This window comes from Cannabis sativa, chromosome 8 (assembly GCF_029168945.1).
Source record: "Cannabis sativa cultivar Pink pepper isolate KNU-18-1 chromosome 8, ASM2916894v1, whole genome shotgun sequence".
NCBI lineage: Eukaryota > Viridiplantae > Streptophyta > Magnoliopsida > Rosales > Cannabaceae > Cannabis > Cannabis sativa.
Window position 1 is genome coordinate 46567983 of NC_083608.1, and position 19539 is coordinate 46587521.

The 19539-nt window shown below is 34.6% G+C and overlaps 2 protein-coding genes across 2 annotated transcripts; both read left to right on the forward strand.

Moving 5' to 3' along the window:
- The first annotated feature begins 298 nt into the window (after positions 1–298).
- LOC115699471 (AUGMIN subunit 6) lies at positions 299–6736 on the forward strand. The gene is made up of 13 exons (XM_030626899.2): positions 299–674; positions 862–918; positions 1038–1132; positions 1583–1733; positions 2471–2596; positions 2692–2848; positions 3288–3348; positions 3428–3749; positions 4119–4244; positions 4778–4936; positions 5059–5311; positions 5470–5961; positions 6179–6736. Exons 1-13 carry the CDS (start codon positions 459–461, stop codon positions 6217–6219), a joined length of 2256 nt encoding a protein of 751 aa, XP_030482759.1. The 5' UTR covers positions 299–458; the 3' UTR covers positions 6220–6736.
- A 1606-nt stretch (positions 6737–8342) lies between these two features.
- Positions 8343–12695, forward strand: LOC115701372 (serine/threonine protein phosphatase 2A 57 kDa regulatory subunit B' theta isoform). Its single transcript, XM_030629153.2, has 4 exons — positions 8343–8720; positions 9309–10749; positions 11753–12154; positions 12261–12695. The coding sequence occupies exons 2-3, from the start codon at positions 9532–9534 to the stop codon at positions 12107–12109; spliced, it is 1575 nt and encodes a 524-aa protein (XP_030485013.1). The 5' UTR covers positions 8343–8720; positions 9309–9531; the 3' UTR covers positions 12110–12154; positions 12261–12695.
- The last annotated feature ends 6844 nt before the right edge of the window (positions 12696–19539 follow it).

Consider the following 19539-nt stretch of genomic DNA (forward strand, 5'->3'; position numbering starts at 1 on the left):
AATTGTATTTATAATTATAAATTAATTATTTAAAAAGGAAAAAAAAAAAGAAAAAGACAAGCTGGCCTGCGACCACAAAACGGGAGCACGTTTAGCGTCGTTGAGTTTTTAAGTCTTTTGGGCCAATTTAAAGGCCTTTTATCATACACGTGGGGGCCCACTAAATGAGATTAAAAACCGGAAATTCAACTAAACTACTTGTAATTTTCAAATTTTCAAATTAAGCCCCCAAACTATTTCAAATTTATGCCGTTTTCGTAATTTTAAAGAATCATTTTCAAAAGAATAATATATAAAAATTATCGAGAGACAACCAGATAAAATTTAAAAAATAATTAAAATAAAATTGAACGAACAACCGGAATAATCAGAGAGAAGCAAAGAGAGAAAGAAGAAAAGAACTCTGTTACAGTAGAGAGAGAAAGAGAGGAGAGAGAGAGAGAGCTCTCTTAGTGGTGATGACGATGGACAGAGAGAAGGAGAGAGAGATAGAGCTCGAGAGTGCAATGTACACTAACTGTTTGCTCTTAGGGTTGGATCCGGCCGTAATCGGAGTCGGAGGTTCCAACGGTACACCTCGGGTTGGACTCTTTCGTCACTCTAACCCTAAGTTGGGAGAACAGCTTCTTTACTTCATTCTATCATCGCTTAGAGGACCAATTCAATCTGCAAAAGTACAATCTCTATTCTGCTTTTTCTTTTTCTTTTTTCTCTGTTTTCACTTTTTTTTTTTTTGTATATTTGTATATTCGAAGCTCTATATGTACATTCCTATGGCGGTGCGGTTCTTATATGTGTCGACATCTTTGGTCTGCTTTGATCTGCTTATTTTTGTTCCCTAAATGTTTTGGGATCTTTCAGGATTTTGATAAGGTTTGGCCAATCTTCGATTCGGCTCAATCACGGGATTTTCGTAAGGTATGATTTTATGCTGTGTCTTGATTTTAGTGTCGTTGAGAAAGAATTGGATGTTGGGATTGTGGTTGTGGGCTGAATTCTCTTTTTTAGTTGAATTTACGACGGAATTTGTTGATTAGGTTGTTCAAGGGATTATTAGTGAGCTTGAATCGCAAGGGGCACTTCCGAGGAGCAATTCCAGGGTTTCATCCCTCGCTACGTGCTGTGGACCAAGGTTAGTGAGTTCTGACTTTGTCACTTACGTTTTCATGATTTAGTTTTTTGACAAAGAACTGCATTTGATGGGAGAAATAACTTTGGAAAATAACTTGAAAATAAAATACAGATTCTTATAAGGTTGAATATCTTAGTTTTGGGGCATAGTTAATAATTTGCTTGTATGCTCAGTTAGGTGGTTTCTTTTCTTTTCTTTTTGTGTTTAAAATGAGAAAATACAGAATTGGATGCAAAAAAGTGTGTAGACAAAATGGATGTTGAAAAAATAAGAAGTTTATTTTATCTTTATTGGAAAGTTTGAGTTGCTGCATTTTGCTTGGGTTGTGTTAAAGTATGTTAATTATACAGTGTGGGTTGTAAACTGATGTGTGTTCATCAGTACATTGATTTTCTGTTTCTAGAATAGTTGTAGTTGTAATGGTTCATGAGCCCTGAGTGTTGACTGCAGGTTTGTAGAGCTCTTGTGGCAACTTTCTTTGCATGCTTTGCGAGAGGTCCATAGACGAACATTTTCATCTGATGTGGCTTCTAACCCATTACCATCTTCGTTAACTGATGTGGCCTTTTCTCATGCTGCAACTCTACTTCCTGTGACAAAGGTAGTACAGATTTGCCAGTTATTTTTCCTGTGAAAACTAATATCTAATCATTACTTGAAGCTATTGACATCAATTTGTAATTTTGGCAAATTGTGCTGATATGAGAATTGCAAAATCAAACCTTTGAGAGAGTGCCTGGAGTAAAGGACTGAAAGACCTTAGTTTTGTTGCCTTTGGTAAAATGGCATTTTTTAAAATTATATTTTGGCTCTTCAGTGTGGTCAAGTTATAACTTAAAGGGACTATATTCTGCAGTGAACTTTAAATTGTTGGACTATGTCTGAAAAGTCCTCTTCCAGAAAGGCTTTTGCAAATATCTCCTGCTGCTTTTTATTTATATTTTTTCCAGTAACTGCCGCTAGTCAAGATGTCATGCTGACATTATTAGGATTGACAAGTAGGACACTAGAATTTATGACTTTCGAAGTCTTGTAGAGTTATTTTTGGGACAATTCATTTTGAATTTAGGCTATTTTCAGTTTTCACCATGAATACTTTTTTTGCATACATAGATATGACTTGAGGTGGCTTACGGTTTATTTTGATAGTTCACTTTGTTTTTCTTGCTGTTTGACAATTCATAGTGATATTGTTAGATTCATGGTGTTTTTGGGTTTAGTTTTTCTTCTCTCCTTCCGTGTATGTAGATATTCACTTTTTTAATTTTTAAATTTCAAAACATCTTCACTTGTTTTTGTCAACACTTGTTAGTGATATGATACTCCTTTTTTAAACAGGCTAGAATAGCCCTTGAACGAAGGAGGTTTCTTAAGAATGCAGAAACAGCAGTACAACGGCAGGCTATGTGGTCAAATTTGGCTCACGAAATGACGGCAGAGTTTCGTGGTCTTTGTGCTGAAGAGGTAGTGAGAGTTTCATCTAGATTCAAACGAGTTCATTATTTTAGATACTTCTTTGGTAATAAAGCACCTTCTTCTTTTGGAAACTTGGATCATAGGCTTATCTGCAGCAAGAACTGGAAAAATTACATGATTTGAGGAACAAAGTGAAGTTGGAAGGAGAACATTGGGATGATCTTGTATCTAGTTCAAGTCAAAATTCTCATTTAGTGTCTAAAGCTACTCGTTTGTGGGAGTCTATATTATCACGCAAAAGTAAGTAATGAGTTTTTATTTTCTTCTATTCTAATAGATTTTGATTAATATTGAACAATTTTGATACAAATGGTTCGAAGCTACTCGAGATGCTTGGTCTCTCCCTTAAGTTCTAGAAACTTTACATAAAATCGCTTAGTTACAAAATGAATAAGACTTTGGTATTTATAGGTTTAGGCTAAGACTAACATGACGGCTCATTAAAAATATAACAACTCGGCCACTAACCTTTAGACACCTAGCCAAATAAACCAGTAAACTCCTAAGACTAATCAGCCTTGGGCCAGTAAGCTGGATAGGAGGCCTAACAGTATGTGTCTGTAGTAAATATAGGATATACTCATGATAATAATGTTCATTGAAAATTGCACTTATCTCTATATCACTCTTTTGTGATTAAAATTGGTTCATAACCTCGATAATATACTACTATGTGCAGGTCAACACGAAGTTCTTGCTTCTGGTCCTATTGAGGATTTAATAGCTCACCGGGAGCATAGGTAATTCTGTGTTCAATTTTATTTTGGCATTCTATGGATGTTTAGTGGCTGCCTTTAAAATTGTAACTCTTGTTTTTAGGTACCGAATATCTGGATCTTCTTTACTTGCAGCTATGGATCAGAGTTCTCAGGTTCCCTATCCAGATGCATCAACTGCCCAATCTGGTGAGCTCACTTCATCACATTTGGATGAAGTAGACCAAAGTGATGGATCATATATCACCACGAATGGAGAAAGGATGAATAATGGCTTAGATGCATCTGTTTCACAAGCAAATGATGAAACACTTTCTCGAGCAGAGGAAAGAAGTGGAAGAGCCCAAACAACTGTTGATGTAGCTGAAATTATCAGGCGTTGGACACATGCCTTGCAGCGCATTCATAAACAATCACTTCATTTGGTATGTCATTGTGTTTGTGACTATACTTGTCAGTTCTCATTTGAGCTTAGGTATGTGTTGGTCTTTTTTTCTCCCATGTAGGCCTTGTCAAAGTGAAGAATAGTTCACTGTATCCTGCTTTTCAGTTCGAAAAGCAGTCTTACTGGATGTGTGTCTACTAAAATTTGTACTATAAAATTGCAGTTGTTTTGCTCCTTTTATTTGAGCTTACTACTTATTTGTGATTTTAGACCTCCTTGAGTTACCTCAGTTTACTCTTGACTGAAATGAATTTGGATTGATTCAATGACACTGAGTAGTTTGATGTGTCAGTTTTTGCTTGTAGTTTCTGACACAGTTTAGTGTTATTACAAAACCATATTTTTTCAGGCAAAAGCTAATGATGGAGAGGGTCCTGAAATTTTACGAAGTTCTCATGATGGTGGTTCAAGTGGTCATGCAGAATCTTTAGCTACGACTCTTGCAGAACATCAGCAACACTTAGCTAGCTTTCAGGTAATTCCTTTTATAGCTACTCGTCAAGCTGGAATACTCTATTTGAGAACTGACCATTTAAATTCCCACATCCCAGTTTAGGACCAGTTCTCCTCTTCTGTTCTAGTATATAAAACTTTTGTTCTATTTTCTTCTTTTGCATCTTTTTTCTTTTGCTAAGGAGGTAAATTCATTAAAACAAAACCTCAAAATCTGTTAACAACAACAGGTGTTAACTCCCCAAAATTAGGAAAACCAGAAAAATTAAGTCGTCTAGCCCAAGAGGCATAGCATCAGCCATACCATTATCATCTCTGGGAATCCCAGAGGAAATTACAGCCAACAACATCAAGACCAGAAAATAAAAACATAAAAAGGGCAGCCAACTACCACCTAGGCCATTTGCGATTATTCAGTTCAATTTATTTTTATAGAAAAGAATTATTGGAATTTTTATTTTACATTTTGATTTTTAGGAATGTCTTGTTAATTGTATTTTCTGCACAATGTCCAAATTTTCTGTTGAAATGTTTTCCTGTTGTGTACTCATGTAGGTTCTCATCAATCAACTAAAAGAAGTTGCCCCAACAATACAGAATTCAATATCAGAGTGTACAGAGAAAGTAAATAGTATTTCTACCAATCTGCCTCCAATGGTTAAACGTCCTGGTCGTTCAACCTCACCTAGTCAAGCACATAGCAGCAGGACTATGGTAACTTGGTCTCCTTTCTATGCCAAAAGCTAACTTCTGGGTCATATACAGCCTTGTTTACATGTTATATGCTATGTTAGACACTACCTCTTCATGAAAAAAAAACCCTAAAATTTATGCAGGAAAGTAGTACGGATGATATTGCTGAGGTGGCTTCAAAAATGTCCAATGTTCAGATTGAGAAGATTTCGGCCAGTCCTCCTGCTTTGAAGCTCCCACAGTTATTCACTTTGACACCGAATTCTTCTGGAAAGAGTGGATATACACATAAGCGTTACACTTCAACTCCTCAAACTAACCAAGTAGAAAGCCAGCCAGAAAGAAAATCTTTGGAGCAGCCTTTGTCAAATAATCATACAGATAATTTACCACAAGGTTTTCTACTGGCATCTTTGCCCCCACTTTCTTTTCTTGTAGGGTGATTAATTACTTTAAAAAGGAAATTTATTTCCTTAAAAAATTGTGGATGCTTTTCACAACATGCATGCTTTTTTTTCTTTCCTTTTTAAAATTTCTTGTTTCATATTTTGCAGATAATGATAATTTTTATGTCCAAGATTTAAAAAGAGCTGTTAGAGAAGCTGCTTTGTCAACTCAATCTTTGAATTCAGAAACACCAGGGGACAATCTTTCAGAAGAGAGTTCTGAGCACTTCTTTTTACCTCTATCATCATCTGGTTTCTCACGTATTAGCCCTGAATTAAAAGGACCTTCAATGAGAAGTCAGACAACCAGGAGCAAAAGGTTGTTTGCAACTCAAAAAGATTCTTCCGTGCTTGAAAATCGTGTCTCTGATGCACATACCGAAAGCAAATATGATGAGTTTTCTGACGTTTTAAATGGTTTGGATTCACTTCGTGATTTTGACCAAGTAAATGGATTTTTTTCGGTTGCTGGCTCAAATGGTACTGCTTCTGATGGACAAAGATCATTCTATGACACTGATGAAGCTCACGATCAGGTCTTTTCACCTCCTCTGCTAATGGACTCATCACTGCTAGCAGATACTTATGAGGACTTACTTGGTATGTTGCTTTGGCCACAACGTTTATCTGTTACGTTAACTATATATATATATATTGTTGGTGAGTGAGTTTATTTTAGGAATTTATTTATCTTTGTGGGTAAGCTTATTAGATTAATTGTAATTACAAAGCGAGCATGACAAGAAAGCTTGGAATATAACATAATCGTAGATATTACTTCCAGTGTCTTCTGACAGTTCTGTTAATTGTTTTGCAGCCCCACTCTCAGAAACCGAAACAGCCTTGATGGAACATTGAGATAATATTCTTTTTGAGCAAACTTGCTTAAGGTTTGTTGATGAGATGATTTTGGTTACCTACATCATAGTATTGTTCCCCATTGCTCGGAATATTCTCTTGTTACTCGTGTTTGTCAGCTGACATGGTCCTGCCATTGGTTTACGCCTTTTCTGATCCTTGTTGACATATGTAAATTTTGTTTCTCATGCTTGCATGGTTGGTATGAGTAAATATGAAGCAACTAGAAGTGAGTTTACACATTCTTCATAGATTTTCGGTAAACCTGCTAGAATATGCAGAAAATTCAAACTCCAACCAGCACCGGCAGCCAAGCACAGGTTATGCAGAGAATTCCTCTGGATATGTTTGTAGGTGTTATAAGTTAAAAAGAATACGATGATTGTAATTTCTTAGCTCTGATTGGTATCAGGTTAGCAAATCCGGTTTCCCTAGCTCCTTCTTTGTTTCTATGAACTGCCCAATTTGATTATTGGACTGATTTTCATATTATATATCCCATAAATTGTGTCTTACATTACATTTACATATGCATCATCTGAACTGAAATTTCTTTTTGCTCATATGGAGAGTAATTAGAATATTGTTGATCTGCAAGGTTGAATTATTTGTATTTATTGAAATTCCTTTGTTTTTTTTTTCTTTGGTGTATTTGTCTTCCCAATCAATTGATCAACTCGCAAAGTTTGACTCCTTACCCAACTCAATTTTTCGTGTCTTTCACTACACATGATAATGAGAGCTTAAGTGATCAATCTGTCACAGTTTTGTTACCTATAATTGAGGGAAAATGAAATAGAACCATTTATTGAACAAATGGTCAATTTAACTTTTCAATTCAGATTGGTTGAAATTATTCAAAGTCAGATTGTTGTGGCAGAAAGAATATAGCCATGACCACCCTCTACAATTTCCTCTACTAAGTTTTAATTGAAGTGTTTCTTTTCTTTTTGACCCATAATTGTCAAAACTTTAGAGTGACTTTCAGAATGTTTTGTAATAGTTCCATTCTGAACTTTCTTTTTTCTTTTTCTTTTTCTGGAGGAGGATTTGTAAGAGTCAACAAGATTTAAGTTGCTAGTAATTGGTAGGTTAAATTTGTCTTAGTTTAGGAACCTTGTTGTACTACACTTGTTTGTGGGAAAGTTCGTTCGTACTTTCTTATGATCTTTCTTTTTAGTTGAATATGTTGTTAGGATTTTCTTCTTTTTTTACTGTAAACAAGTGGGTAAATTATTTGTTGATTTTACTCATTGAAGGCTTTATTTTTATGTAATGTATTATATCCGATTACCTATATTTGTAAGAACATTTTTGTGCTTTTAATATAATAAAATTTCCTTTTTTATGAGCAAATTATATTTGTAGACATTTTCAATGTCTTCCACATCTGCACAGTTTGACTTTCTTTGATGATTAATCATTTGATTAAAACAGATAATATATATAATTAACTACCCAATATAAATTAAAACAGTGGACCTATGAGAAGAAAACGTAAAACACTAGTAAAACTTTATTTAGAGTAACCCCAATTGGAAATTTATTTAATAATCCCATAAACTCATTATGAATTTTTATAGTATTTTTCTTGGGATAATTGTTTTTGAAAAAAAAAAAGTGTTTTGTAGAAGAAGCATCATTTTGGCAACTGTTCTTGCCAAAAAAAATTAAAATTGATTGCATTATCATCATTATTATCATTGGATTTTCATCACTAATTTAGTGCTTTAGTAATAATATTCTAGTTTTAACAAAATTGTTGTGTCAGATACAGTTAATCCAATCTTATGAAGCTTATCAAAAAGTAACTGCTTAAGTAAAAAACAATTTTAATTATACTACTGTCAATTAATACAAATTAATAATTATAGTCTAAAAAAAGAAATGAAACAGTGTGCAAAACACGCGCCACATGAAAGCGTCACGAGTTTCGAACTTCATACTCTTTCAGCGCAAAATTACAGAGAAAGAGAACCCCTTTCCTCGGTAACAAAACTAATCCCACTCTCAGTCAATGAGCGCGTGTAATCACCACATAATTTGTCATCATATTTCCAATTTTAACCTTTTCCCTTTAATCCCTACAAATACATACAAAAGCGAGTGAAATATGGTGAGATGAGGGGCCAAATTGAAATTAATCAAATCATGTAAGGGTAATTTCGTCATTTACAAAAAAGGAACGGTTTTTGAGGGGCTGGAAATTGAAATGGGTGAGAGAGAGAAGAAAAGTTAAGAAGAAGAAAGAAGAAGAGGAGGGCATATATGAAAATAAATTATTAAAAAAATTTTGGGGTTACAAATTCACAAAAAGAATAAATTTACAATACACAATCATCAACAACAGCTACGGTTTGCTGTTCTTCAACACCCACCTTTTCTTTCTAATTTTATTTAATTTAATTTTCATTCTTCTTCTTCTTCTCCTTCCTTGGCTACTTGGGTCGATTCAATCTCTCTCTCTTCCTTAGAAGAAGGAGCCAAGATTGTATTTTTATGTAAGTTATATTTTTATTTTTAGCATTTCTTTTTCTTAATTGAGCCAATCTATTTATTTCGCTATGTTTATTTGTTCCGAAATTTGAACTTGATATTGTGTGGTGGTTGTTAATATTTGTTTGCATGTAACTGTTGGTGGAGAATGCTATCTGGGTTTTCTAGATCGTGCCCAGATCTTTTTGTCTTTTGATCCAGTCGAATAGCTTATTAATATTTATTTAGCAGAAAAAAGTGGAGAGAGCAAGAGAAAAGGGGGGAGGAAAAATTATTGTGGAACTCAAACTTGTAAAGATTTATCTTTTAAAATGAATTTGATTCTTTTTTTTTGGTGGGTCTAATTTGATTTGGGATGTTTTTGTTCAACTGGGTTTTGAAATATAAGTCAAAATGTCGAGTTTTTTTTTTCTTCTTTTTGAAAAAGTTTCAATACTATTGTTTCTTTTTGCTTTGTGGGTTGATTTTGTTGTAGTTAATTGATTTTAGTAGCTAGAGATAGGGTTTTTCATTTAAGTTTTAGCGTAATATGATTTTTGTATGGTGTACTTTTTATCGTTTTAAGTGGGTTTGATTGATGTCTCTTTTCTCAGATTTCCCATCTTGGGCTGCGACATTTGTTTTTTCATCTGGTAAAGGTGGATTGGGAAGAAGATAAGAGATTTGAAGGGTGGTGATTTTTATGTAATCTTAAGCTGGTTTGAGCTTTTGTATTTAATGCTTTTAGATTTTTCTTCATCATTAATGCTTTGAAAGAGTTTGATAAGAGTTGGATTATCAACACAAGAAGGAGCTTTTGATTTTCAATTTTCAGTTATGATCAAACAATTTCTTAACAAACTTCCTAAGAAGCCTTCTAAGTCTTCTGAAAATCGTGAAGGAGGAGGAACTTCTACCTCTTCCTCGAATGCTAACCACAGTTCGAAAAGTGGTGAGTTAGCTAGCAATAGACATGGGAATCCGGGTAGCACACCTCTATCAGGCCCCAATTCTGCTCCTAATTTTGGAGTCAGTTTCGGGAATAGGCTTAACCAGGCTGTGAATTCAAGGCTTAATGGAAATTCACTGGTCTCTTCATATGAGGCATTGCCTAGTTTTAGAGATGTTCCAAATTCGGAGAAGCAGAACTTGTTCATCAAAAAGCTAAACATGTGTTGTGTTGTATTTGACTTCACTGACCCAACAAAGAACCTGAAAGAAAAGGATATTAAGCGACAGACATTGGTAGAGCTTGTGGATTATGTTGCATCTGCTAATGGGAAATTCTCTGAAACTGTTTTGCAAGAGATTGTAAAAATGGTGTCTGCAAATTTGTTTAGAGTACTCACTTCTCCGCCCCGCGAGAACAAAGTTCTAGAAGCCTTTGATGTAGAGGATGAGGAGCCCTCAATGGACCCGGCATGGCCACACCTTCAAGTTGTGTATGAATTCTTTCTAAGGTTTGTGGCATCAGGTGAGACAGATGCAAAATTGGCAAAGAGGTACATTGACCACTCCTTTGTTCTCAGGTTGTTAGACCTTTTCGATTCAGAAGACCCCAGGGAGAGGGATTACTTGAAAACTGTTCTTCACCGTATTTATGGAAAATTCATGGTGCACCGGCCCTTCATCAGGAAATCAATTAATAATATCTTCTATCGATTTATTTTTGAGACTGAGAAGCATAATGGGATTGCTGAACTATTGGAGATTTTAGGAAGTATCATTAATGGATTTGCTCTGCCATTGAAAGAAGAACATAAGCTTTTTCTTGTTAGAGCACTTATTCCACTTCATAAGCCAAAATGTATACCCATGTACCACCAGCAGTTGTCTTATTGTATCACACAATTTGTGGAGAAAGATTGCAAACTTGCTGATACAATTATTCGGGGTTTGCTAAAATATTGGCCTGTAACAAATAGTTCTAAGGAGGTCATGTTCTTAGGCGAGCTGGAGGAAGTTTTAGAAGCAACTCAGCCTGCGGAATTTCAGCGCTGTATGGTGCCCTTGTTTCGCCAGATTTCTCGTTGCTTGAGCAGTTCACACTTTCAGGTGGGTAATTTTACTAATTTCCTTTGCTTTTTACTACTTGCTAATTTCCTCTTTTCTTTTGTTATTGTGATGATTTCTGAAATTCAGTTGAAATCCTTTCAACCTCGACAATTCAATTTAATAGGAGGTTCTTTTATTTATTTAGTTTCGGGTGTCAACCACAATATAAAATTAGACAATCTTTGAATTTGAATTTTGTTAAAGATATCTTGTACTGGGCACCAAGATATCATATAACTCAATAAATAAACTGCTTTATAGGAGTTTTCATCAACAGTTTGTTACCAAAAGTCACAAAAGAAAATATATTTTATTGGGTATTTTCTATGTGTTGGGCTAGAGTTTCCCCGAAGACTAAAATCAGATTCCATGTATCGAATAGATTCAGGTGTTTGTTCTAAGTTCTCTGGGAAGCTTAGTTCTGCTATGTCTCAGATGCTAAGTAGTGTTTTTTAAATGGATGGAAATTCCATTTGGTTGAATGAAATTGTTTAAATTAGATCATTTGAATAACTGTTTGAGAGACTAGGTTTAATGAAACAGATGATTTCCCAGATCTATAGTCAAATCTATGTGCATCTTTTAGTTTATTTACCTGTCGTGCTCATTCAGAATTGAAACCCCTATTTGAATCTTTCATTGAGAAAAACTAAAAATTAAAAGTGGAACAATTGGGTAGCATTTGTGTTGGAAGTTGAATACACTGGAACTATTAGGTGGCGATTGGGAATGGTAATTGATTGTAATAGGAATAGTATTGAGAATGATATTAGTATTCATAATAATGATTAATGGTGATTACATTGTAAATCTATAACAAAGTTTTCAAAACCAAACAATGGAATTGTAATAGTAATTTGTTACGATTACTATTAGGCCAAACCAAACTTGGCCAGTTCGTCTCCTCTTGCAGAAGGTGTACTTAATGATTAGGCTGAGGGCCTAGCACTTTTATTCCTTTTCAAACTTGAAGATAATGGGACTTTATTTCCTAATTTTGTAGGTGGCAGAGAGAGCTTTGTTTTTATGGAACAATGATCACATTGAGAATCTAATTAAACAGAACCGCAAAGTTATACTGCCAATTATATTCCCTGCGTTAGAGAGAAATACAAGAAACCATTGGAACCAAGCTGTACAGAGCCTGACACTAAATGTTCGGAAGATATTTTCTGATGTTGACCCCGAACTTTTTGAGGAGTGCTTGCTCAAGTTTCAGGAAGATGAAGCACATTCAAAGGAAATGAGTTCAAAACGTGAGGCTACATGGAAACGCTTAGAAGAGATTGCAGCGAAGAAAGCCACTAGTAATGAACCGGTTCTAGTTTCCTCCAAAATAGTTCGTGCACCTTCTAGCTAGCTAGTTGAAGATGGCCATCTAACAGCGGTTTCAGTATTGCTAATGGTATGATGGCATATAACCATATAATTTATGATACACGAGATGGAGCCTAGTTCATATTATTTTTTTCTTGGTTGCTCACATTCCGGGTTTTTTTGTATCATTTCAGGTATTCAAGTCATGGTTTAAAGGATGCCCACTGTTCGGGCACTCGCAGCCCCATTTTGATCATGTACTAGATTGTATATATATTTGATTGGTTGGAGTAGAACAAATGGGTGTTGCACAGGCCGTCGTCCAATCAGAGATATGGTTAGTGTAATTGATCCGTTTGCCATCCATGTTTCTAAAGGTAACAGATAAGATTCGAGTTTTGACATGATGATGGTGGTTACATTTTGAATTTGGTTTAATGGAAGTATGCTCAATCTTGATTTACGTGTATGTATCATCAAACTTTGTTTTCTTTTGTGAATCATTTCTATAAAGAATTCCAGGGGAAGCGAGATTAGAAATATGCCGAATATGGCATAAACTGGCTTATTGTTTCATGATTTCAAATTCTTGATCTTCTGCAATATAATAGATTATTAAGTTATGCAAATAAGCTACCATAAATTCCTTTAATATGTTTAAGCTTATCAAAGTTTCTTCTCATGAGCTTTAATAGCATTTTGGGGTTACTATGGATTTTAGTACTTGAATTGTTGATTTGAGATTTTTTATCTTTGCTATATAGCATTTATGTTGTGAACAATTCCCATCAAGCATTTCATCTGTCATGAATAGGGGATTTGGTTTTCTTCAAAAGTATTGAAATATGGGGTCCCCATCTTCATAGCCATAATATCATATATTACTATATATTTATTATGTAAAACAAGGCTTTCCATCAATGACAGCATCTTGGTGCTTGCTCATTTTGAAGTTAAGCTCAAGTGTATGCACTATGCATTTAGAGCATCTCCAAAGAGATTGCACAATGTATATATGCAGTGGGTTTCTTCTCCAAGGACACACCATATTGCACTGCATTTTGAGGTGACATATACGGCATTTATATATATATATATACATATATTTTATTAATATTTATATATGTTCATATTATTAGATGTATTTATAAAATTAAGAAATTTTACAATTTACCTTTCTAAAAGCGATGTACTAATGTTTGGCATTTTGATAGACTTTTTTAGTTTAATTTTTTTTTATAGTTGTGCATATTATAGTTATTTAAGATATCTTGTAAAATTTTAAGAAATTTAAAAAAATTAATATGTCAAAAATAATGTACTTCTTTAAAAGTTGTGTACTGATGTACTCTTACATGTTTTGTTATTTGTGAGATTTTTTTAGTCTATTTTTTTTATGGTCTTGTACATTATAATTATCTAATGTATCTTGCACAATTTCAAAAAGTTCAAAAAAATTAAACATGCCGAAAAAAAAATTCAAATTGTCTGATGCATTCTGATATTTTTATTTGGAGGGGTATATTGTAAAAGCACGTTTTAATTGTGTATAAATTTAAATGTGAATACCATAAAGTGTTTTGCTTTTGTTTTTTTTTTTTCACACCACATGGTCTTTATGTTGGATAAGCATTGATTTCTTTATTGTTCATGTTTAGATAAAATGAACTCATACAGGTAGATGCCGATGTTAGAGACTCACAATTGTGAGACGATGAGTTGGATGAAGTGAAAATAAGATATTCGTGTTGGAATCTATTTGGTGCATTAATTAATAGCGTCAATAAAAATTGAAAATAAGATAGTAACAATAAATAAATTATAGTAACATACTTATAATGTTTTCTGGTGAAGTGTTACTTGAATTTTTATTTTTAATTTGGTTGATACATTCTCTTAGTTTTGCAATTGCACTATTAATAGTAGACATTTGAGTTTGCAAAGATCTTACTTGTTGAGATTTATCACTAAACTTTTCATCCTTGTAGTACTCTGATTAACTATTGCCCAAATTATACCTGATTGGATCTTAAGAAATGTCTATATATACAAGACACAATGCACATCTTCTTCTACTGAGTAAGAAAAACTGCAAATGGAAGACATTTTTTTTTCAAAAATGTAGCTATTTAAAAATATGTTGAAGACGCGTGATCAAATTGAATGAGTAGTGTGAGATTATATAAGGAAGGAAAATTAAAAGAAGATAAGATTTTTCAATAAAACAAGAACAAGATATGACTTTAATTTTCATACAATTTTTTTGATATACTATTGAAAAGAAAAGATTCCAAAAGCATATTTGTAAGAAAAAATCATTTCAATTTCAGTAAAACAAATTGAAGATAGGATGTGATGTGACACTGTAACAGTTGAGATAAAATTTTTTATCTTCTGACTTTAAATTTAAAAGATAGGATGTGATGTGACAACACACTGCAACGGTTGAGATCATGATCAAATTATTTCAGTGGTGAAGATTAACCTACAAGATTTCTTATCTTCTGATTTTAGATTCAGAAGATAGAATGTGATGTGACAACACACTGCAACGGTTAAGATCGTAATCAAATTATTTCAGCAGCTAAGATTAACCACAAGATTTCTTATCTTCTGATTTTGAATTCAAAATATAAGAATATTTACATTATAAACATAAATATATGATACATGAATACATCAAAAATATATACAATTTAATTTTAAAAATATATAAATTCTTATCCTAGTAGTTTATCTTATTTATCATTGTTAGTGAAGTTTTGCCTCTTTTGTTTTTCTTTTTGGTCTAATATCATCAATTCAATTGAATACAAGTTTCTTTAGGCTAGGCCCAAAAGAATAGTTAATCTCTTTTCTCTTTGTTCTTCCTATAAATTATTGCATGCAATGCATTTAGAAATTAGAAGCTTTTCTTTGGGATGATGAGAATGTAAGATTGAAACGAAGAGAAATTAGAGTTGGTGGGCATTTATATTTTTATATATAAGTTTTTTTTTGGCATAAATTAAACCTATTTTGGATAAGGATTAGGCAGTAATGTTGACATTTATTTATGTATGAAATGACTTCTACAATTAAAAACCTTACATTTGCAAATCCCAAAAATGTTCTATTTAACCTTAAAAAATCCAAGCTATTTCTTTTACTACAAAATGTCACGTGCAAAGGGAAAAAAACAACAATATTAATTTTTATAAAGTTAGAAGATGATTTTCCATTAAAAAAGATGATTGTTATAAAGAAAAAAGTAGTAAAAGATAAGGTGAATGGACTATGTATAAATATATATATTTATTAATATTTTTTTAATTATTTTTTATTTTTTTAAAAAAATAAATACTGCATAAGTCATTAAAAGATTTAATTTAATATAATTTTCTAATCACAAAAAATAACGTAAAAAGTACTTAAACTCTTAATTTTTATACTTCCGTTAATCTTCAATTCAACTAATCCATTAAATCATCCTAATAATACCACATATTGATATCTTATTGGTTCAATTCAAAATTTTAATTTAAAAAAATAAAATTAAATAAAAAAACTAAACAAATTATCTTAAAAATCAATTAATACTTTTTATCTTCTTTTTTTGCTTTTTTTATTACCTTTTTTCTTTTTATTTTATTTTCTCCATACCAAATTCATTTTTAGTGATTTTTTTCTTCCAGATTTTTCTCTTCAAATTTTTTCTTCATTACTCCTCATCTCATCTGTGAGATATTCTTTCATCTAATTACACTACTACCACGACCACCGCAACCACTACGATAAACAAAGCCTCAAATATGAGATCAAACTCTTCTTTTCCATCCCAGATCTAAGTTTTAAGCTCTAAATTCCAAACTCCATTTAAGAGGCACCCAAATCCAACACTTAAACAACTAATAGCCCCTGTTTTCTGTTCCAAAATACAATAAAAATCAATAATCACTCAAATATTTAGTCAAGAATTAATTGTCCAATCAAAAAACTCCATAATCCATCAAGAAATCTGTGAAGAACTTAGATCTGTAGCAAAAGAAGAGTGCAATCTCCACGCCCAAAGTCCTCCTTCATCGTCGTCCATCTCGACCCTCTTCGTCATCCAAACTTGTAGCAGATGAAGTTTTTTTCCCTAGTTTGGTGCTGGTGTCAAGTATGTGGTGGAGAGAAAGAAAAAGATAGATGTGGATATGGTGGTTTCGGAGTGGAGGGTTTTTTTTAGAAACGAAGACTAACAGAATTACAAAAATTAGGAGCTTGAGTATTTTTACCGCTATTTTTAAGGTTAATGATTTATTTGTATCAAAGTAAACTTTTTGAAGACTTATGTCGCAATCATCCATTTTTTAAATTAGAAAAGTGATTTTTTTCTTTAAAATCATGTTTTATAAAAATATTTTTATTTTCAATTTTTTAATTGAAAATTAAAATTTTAAAAATTAAAAAAAAAATCACTTTCAAAATTTTTTAAATTTTTTTCCCTAATTTATATTTTGGACTCTCACCTCAACCTAGACCTTGGAACCCGAACCCCGACCCCGTACCCAAACTTCGACCCGAACCCAAACTTAGATCACGACTTGGACCCCGGACCGAGACCCGAAGCCTGACCCAAACCCCGACCCGGACTTGAATCACGACCCAGACTCCAAACCTAGACCTGAAGCCCGACCCGGACTCGAATTCCAACCCAACCTAGACTTCGGAACCCCGACACCGACCTTGACCCTGACCCAGACCTAAACCTAGGAACCCGAACCCCAGCCCTAACCCAATCCTAAACTGCAACCCAAACTCAAACCCTAAACCCGCATCCCGACCCGGCCCCCAAACTCAAACCCTGGACCCAGACCCGAACCCTGACTCCGTAGCCAAACCCCAGCCCCAAACTCGGACCTCGGACCCCGAACCCAACCCTGACCTCAAACCTAGACCTCGACCCGAACCCCAAACCCTGGACCTCCAACCGAACCCTAGATCCGACCCCAAACCTCGACCCGAACCCCGAACCTTGGACCCTGAACCCGTACGCAGACTTGGACCCAAGCCCTGGACCCAAGACCCCGACCCCAACCACAATCTAGACCTTGGAACTCGGACTCCGACCTCGACCCAACCTAGACCTTAGAACCCAAACCCCGACTCCGACCCATACCTAAACCGTGACCCGGACTCAAAACCCCAAACTCAGATCTCGACCCAGACTTGAACCTCAGACCCAGACCCGAACCCTGACTTGGATCCCGGCCCCGACCCCAAACTCAGACCTCGAGCCCTGAACCCAACTCCGCCCTCAGACCTAGACCTCGACCCAAACCCCAAACCTTGAACCTTTAGTCGGACCCTGGATCCGACCAGAACCTCGACCCGAACCTCGAACCCGAACGCAAACTCAGACCCGAACTCCAGACTTAAGACCTGGACCCTGACATGGACCTCGAAAACGGACCCAAACTTGGACTCGAACTCGGACCCTGGCCCTAGACCCAGACTTGGACCCGGACACAGCCACAGTCCCGACCTTAGACCATGGCCACAGTCTTGGACCCATACTCAGACCCAAACTCGGACCCCGACCCTAAACGTGGATCTAGACCAGGACCCAACCACGATCCTGAACTGGACCACGGTCCCACCCCAAACCCTGGCCACGGTCCCACCCCAAACCCTGGCCATAGTCCCGACCTCGAACCCTGGCCACAGTCTCGACCTCGAACCCCAACCATGGTCCTAATCGCAGACCCCAGCCACGATCCCACCCCAAACCTCGGCCATGGTCCCAACCTCGAACACTGACCACAGTCTCGATCCCTGACTCGGCCTCAGCCTCGGACCCAATGTGGTTGTAAAATACATTTTTATTTTTCATAAACAAATTTTTAGAAATAAAAACTTTTATTTTTGTGATTAAAAAATTCAAAAATAAAAGTGTTACCAAATGCCACATTTTTAATTATTTTTTTGTTTTTAAAATTAGAAAGTGAAAATATTTTCCAAAATTACATTCTACAAAACTGTTTTTCAATATAGTATAATTTTCAAATTGAGAGTCAAAATTTAGAAAACAAAAAAAAATCACTTTCGAAATTTTTTTAAACAATTTTTTTTCTTAGTTAATATTTTGGACTCCGACCCCAACCTTGACCTTGGAACCCAGACCCAACCCTGGACCCAAACCCAGCCCAAAATCGAACCAGCATCCCAAACCCTAACCCTAACCCCGACCCCGACCCCGGACCCTGACTCGGACCTTGACCTCGGCCTCGATCCGAACCCCAAACTTGGCCCTGGACCCGTACCCCAGCCTTGAACCTGCACTTGGACTCCGGACCTAGCCCTTGACCCTGGACTCGTACCTAACCCCGAAACTTGGACCCGAATCCAAATCCCGACCCAGATCCTGGACTCTAGACCTAGACTTCAAACTCGAATCCTGGACTCGAACCCTAGACCTGGGCCCGAACCCAACCCCGACCCAAGACCCAAACCTGAACTCGAACCCTGCCCCGGTCCCAACCTTAGACTCGGACCTGACTAAAATAAAATCAATAGATAAAAATAAAAATAAAATTTACAGAATACACTTTTGCTTTATAGAACACACTTTTGCTTTAATTTTATTTTTGTGATAAAAAAATTTAAAACAAAAGTATTACCAAATGCGACTTATATATTAGTTAATTTCTATGATTATAGAGATTCATGACACCCTTGAATGGAAATTACATTACATAATTCAAATTACTAATTGTAAAGTAGAAAAGCATGTCAACTATTATATAATATGGTCTAGTTATACGGGCTTAGCTCAGAAAACAGAGTAAACAAATTAAAGAACACATTTTCATGACTCGGTTTCTGGTTAACTTTGGGTTTTAATAAACATTTCTGACAGTCATTATCAACATAACATGTTCAAATTGATAAAAAAAAAAATAATAAATAAGAAATCATGTTCATTCATGAGCCAGTGCATTTTTAGCACCCATAACTATTCTATTCCTACCTCTAAAAGTACCAAGTATTTTTACTTAAAAATCCAATATAATACCTGTAGCACAAACCAACAAATACAAGTTAAAGATTTAATTAGGGTTAATTTTAAATTCTACCCATTAATTAAAGGGTGTTTGTTAAGGTGGACAATATCCAATTCAATCCAATTACAAAAAATTAAATATTCAATTACATTTGGATTGAATTTAATGTTAAAAGTTAGATTCTAATTGGATTGAATCGGTTATTGAATGTCATTCTCAAAATCTAATTAAAAACCAATCCAATACTATTACATTGATATATATTCAAAAACATTATTTATATTTATTATGTATAATAAAAATATATATTTTAATTTTAATTTTAGTAGATTTTTTGTGTGTTGAATTTGTAATATTTGATTTTTTGTATATTTGTTTTCATGGTGTTTTGTTTTATTTTATTACTTGATAATGTTGTTGTTTTACTTATTTTAAACTTTTATTT